Source organism: Lithobates pipiens, unplaced genomic scaffold (genome assembly GCF_037356315.1).
Source record: "Lithobates pipiens isolate NorthernLeopardFrog02 unplaced genomic scaffold, aLitPip1_a1.2 Scaffold_8, whole genome shotgun sequence".
Classification (NCBI taxonomy): domain Eukaryota; kingdom Metazoa; phylum Chordata; class Amphibia; order Anura; family Ranidae; genus Lithobates; species Lithobates pipiens.
This window is the reverse complement of record NW_027507903.1, coordinates 643,606,721-643,610,059: the sequence shown is the minus strand read 5'-3', so window position 1 is coordinate 643,610,059 and position 3,339 is coordinate 643,606,721. Positions and strand designations below refer to the sequence as shown.

At 44.8% G+C, this 3,339-nt stretch overlaps 1 protein-coding gene across 1 annotated transcript; it reads left to right on the top strand.

The window, feature by feature from the left end:
- Positions 1-1,277: 1,277 nt before the first annotated feature.
- LOC143961631 (E3 ubiquitin/ISG15 ligase TRIM25-like) lies at positions 1,278-3,113 on the top strand. Its single transcript, XM_077470954.1, has one exon. The coding sequence runs from the start codon at positions 1,293-1,295 to the stop codon at positions 2,865-2,867; it is 1,575 nt and encodes a 524-aa protein (XP_077327080.1). The 5' UTR covers positions 1,278-1,292; the 3' UTR covers positions 2,868-3,113.
- Positions 3,114-3,339: the final 226 nt, after the last annotated feature.

Below are 3,339 nucleotides of genomic sequence, written 5' to 3'. Positions count from 1 at the left end.
ATGTTCTTAATCTGGCCCTGAGGATATTCCCTTGGCTGACCTTACTTATAAGGTGGGTTTTATCAGTGTATTATGTCAATGAGACAGATTTCAGAATTATCAATCTTATCCAGTAAAGAACCCTTCCTTGTTCTTCACAAAGAAATGGTGGTCTTTAGTCCCTGGGCCTTCTTTCTTCCAAAGGCAGTAAAGTGTTCAGCCCCATCCAGCTGCCGTGTATGTCAGCCTTTAGCCAGGCTGCTGGGAGCAGGCCTAGATGCTGCGCCTGTGGCCCCTGGGGACACCAATATCCCAGAATTGGACACACTTGGACTAAACGTCTAGTGTACAAGGGGCCTTAGGCTTTATGTACATGGGATGTTTTGTAACCTCTCCTGAATGATTTAACTTGACAGATAGTAACCCACTTTTAAAACATCTGTTTTGCCACGTTTATATGCTGCGTATAGTGGCGTTTTCCTGCGTTTGTGTTTAGAAGCTCTTAAAAAAAAATAGCCAAAATGAAAAACGCCTCTAAACTAAATGTGGCTAAATGCAAGTTACCGTGTTTAGAAGCACTTGAAATGCCTGTAAACTCAGCTTCTGAATGCATTTTTTTTGCGTTCCAAAAAATGCCTCTAATCTCAACTTCCTAGAAAGGACTATAAAGGACCCCGTGTACATGGACAGATAAGATAACATAGAGGAGAGTTCAGAGGTAGTTGAAAAAAACTGCCAACTGCTAAACGTCCGTCTACCAGCAGCCGTGTACATGAGGCCTAAAGCTTAATGTACACGGGACATATCTACAACCTCTCCTGAACGATTTAACTTGACAGATAGAAATCCACATTTAAAATGTCAGTTTTGCCACGTTTAAAAAAAAAATTTTTTTTTCAAAATAGCCAAAAATGAAAAATGCCGGTAAACGAAATGCGGCTAAACGTGAGTTACCGCGTTTAGCCACGTTTAGCCCGCTTGGTGTCTGAAACATCAGAAACTTCGGCGTCTGAACTCATTTTTTTGCCTTCAAAGAAAAACCTATAAATGCAACTGCCTAAAAATGACATTAAACAAACCTGTGTACATGTACACATAAGATAACATTGGATGAGTTCAGGGGCAGTTGAAAATCTCTCAAAGTTGGGAGGTTTGATTATCTTTACTACTGTGGAAAAAAAACTTCCTTTTCAGTACTTTAATAATACTGATCTGGATCAGCCTCGCCCTGTGTAGGAGGAAGTGACCCTCCCAACTGCATTCTTCTCCGGTGTCAGAGATTTTCACTTTCATTTCCTCGTCTGCTGTCAGCGATGGCGTCTGCTAACCTGAGAGCTGAGTTGGAATGTTCCGTCTGTCTGAACATTTATACAGATCCTATAATGCTGAGATGTGGACACAACTTCTGCCGGGTCTGTATTGATCGTGTGCTGGATACACAGGGGGGGTCTGGAGGATATTCCTGTCCTGAATGTAGAGAGAAGTTTCCGGATCGGCCTGCACTGCAGAGGAACATAACACTACGTAACATAGTGGGGAATGTCCTGTCTGCTCAGCCACATCAGGAGGAGTCCGGGGTCTTCTGTACTCACTGTGTGGACTCTCCTGTACCTGCTGTTAGATCCTGTCTGCTCTGTGAGGTTTCTCTGTGTGATAAACACCTGAGAGTCCACAAAAAGTCCCCAGAACACGTCTTATGTGACCCCACCTTGTCCATGGAGAGCAGGAAATGCTCCGTCCATAAGAAGATCCTGGAGTATTACTGCACTGAGGATGAGACCTGTATCTGTGTGTCCTGCAGTTTGGCTGGAGAACATCGAGGACACCAGATGGAGTCACTGGGTGAGGCTTCTGAGAAGAAGAAGAAGACACTGAGGAATGTTCTGCAGAAACTTCTGATAAAGAGAGAGGAGACGGAGGAAAGAGTCCAGAGTCTGCAGGAACACAGGAGGAAAGTAGAAGAAGAAGCAGCTGGTGACACCGAGAGAGTCACTGTCCTGTTTAGAGATCTCAGGAGACGTCTGGAAGACCTGGAGAAGAGAGTCCTGAGGGAAATCTCCGGGAGGGCAGAGCGGATCTCCATCTCCATCCGGGATCTGGAAATAAAGAAGGAGGAGCTGTCCAGGAAGTTGCGTCACATTGAGGAGCTGTGTAACGTGACGGATCCACTGACTGTCTTACAGGAATCAGACACAGGTGACTTGTGTGATACTGAGGATGGAGATAATGAGGACAGAGAGAGACATGAGGAGCTCCTCCATGATGGAGGGGGTCTGGATGTGGATGGGATATCACACACATTGCACACATTATCTGATATAATAAGAGAGGTAAATGTATCCTCCTATATACAGGGAGCTGCAGACATATTACTGGATGTAAATACAGCTCAGAATAATCTCCATATATCAGATGACAGGAAAACTGTATCCAAGTCAGATAGAAAACAGAATCGTCCAGAAACACCAGAGAGATTTCAGAATTGTTATCAGATGTTGAGCAGTCGGAGTTTCTCCTCAGGGAGACATTACTGGGAAGTGGATGTCGGGGGATCAGATGGATGGATAGTCGGGATGTGTTACCCCAGTATAGACAGGAGAGGAGGGCAGTCAGAGATTGGATATAATAAGAAGTCCTGGGGTTTGTACAGGGATGGTGATCAGTATTGGGTGATACATGACAGTAAAGAGATCCTCTTACCCCCCAATATCTCCAGTAACAGAGTCAGGATATATCTGGATTATGGGGTCGGACGGATCTCCTTTTATGATCTGTGTGACCCGATCCGACATCTCCACACCTTCACCACCACCTTCACTGAGCCCCTCCATGCTGGGATATGGGTATATAAAGGTTGTATAAAGATCTGTGGGGGGAATAGGGAATAATAGTAATAGTCAGAACTCTGCCCAGAGACTGGTGATGTCACAAGGATGGGTAGTGGGATTGGTAGAATTTTCAGCCAATAAGATAAAGCAGTGGGTGGGACTTCAGTCAGTGCCCTGCAGGTTTTTCTTATATTTGTGATTTCTCCCTCTGTCACTCCCTGTGATTGGGTAGGAGATCTCTCCAGTTACTGGAGTAAAAGTGAATGACATGTTCCTATTTGTCAGTAAAGAGGGGTTTGGCCTATCTATCTATCTATCTATCTATCTATCTATCTATCTATCTATCTATCTATCTATCTATCTATCTCATGACAATTACTTTCATTGTAATCATTAAACAGAAAGTCATCACAGTGTGTGACATCAGCAAACTCCTCCTCTGGCCCCTCCCCCTATTCCCTGCCTCTCCCCCACATGCAGTCGCTCTGTGTGGGGTGCAGTGCGGTCGCTGTGATTGGATAGGATGGGGTCC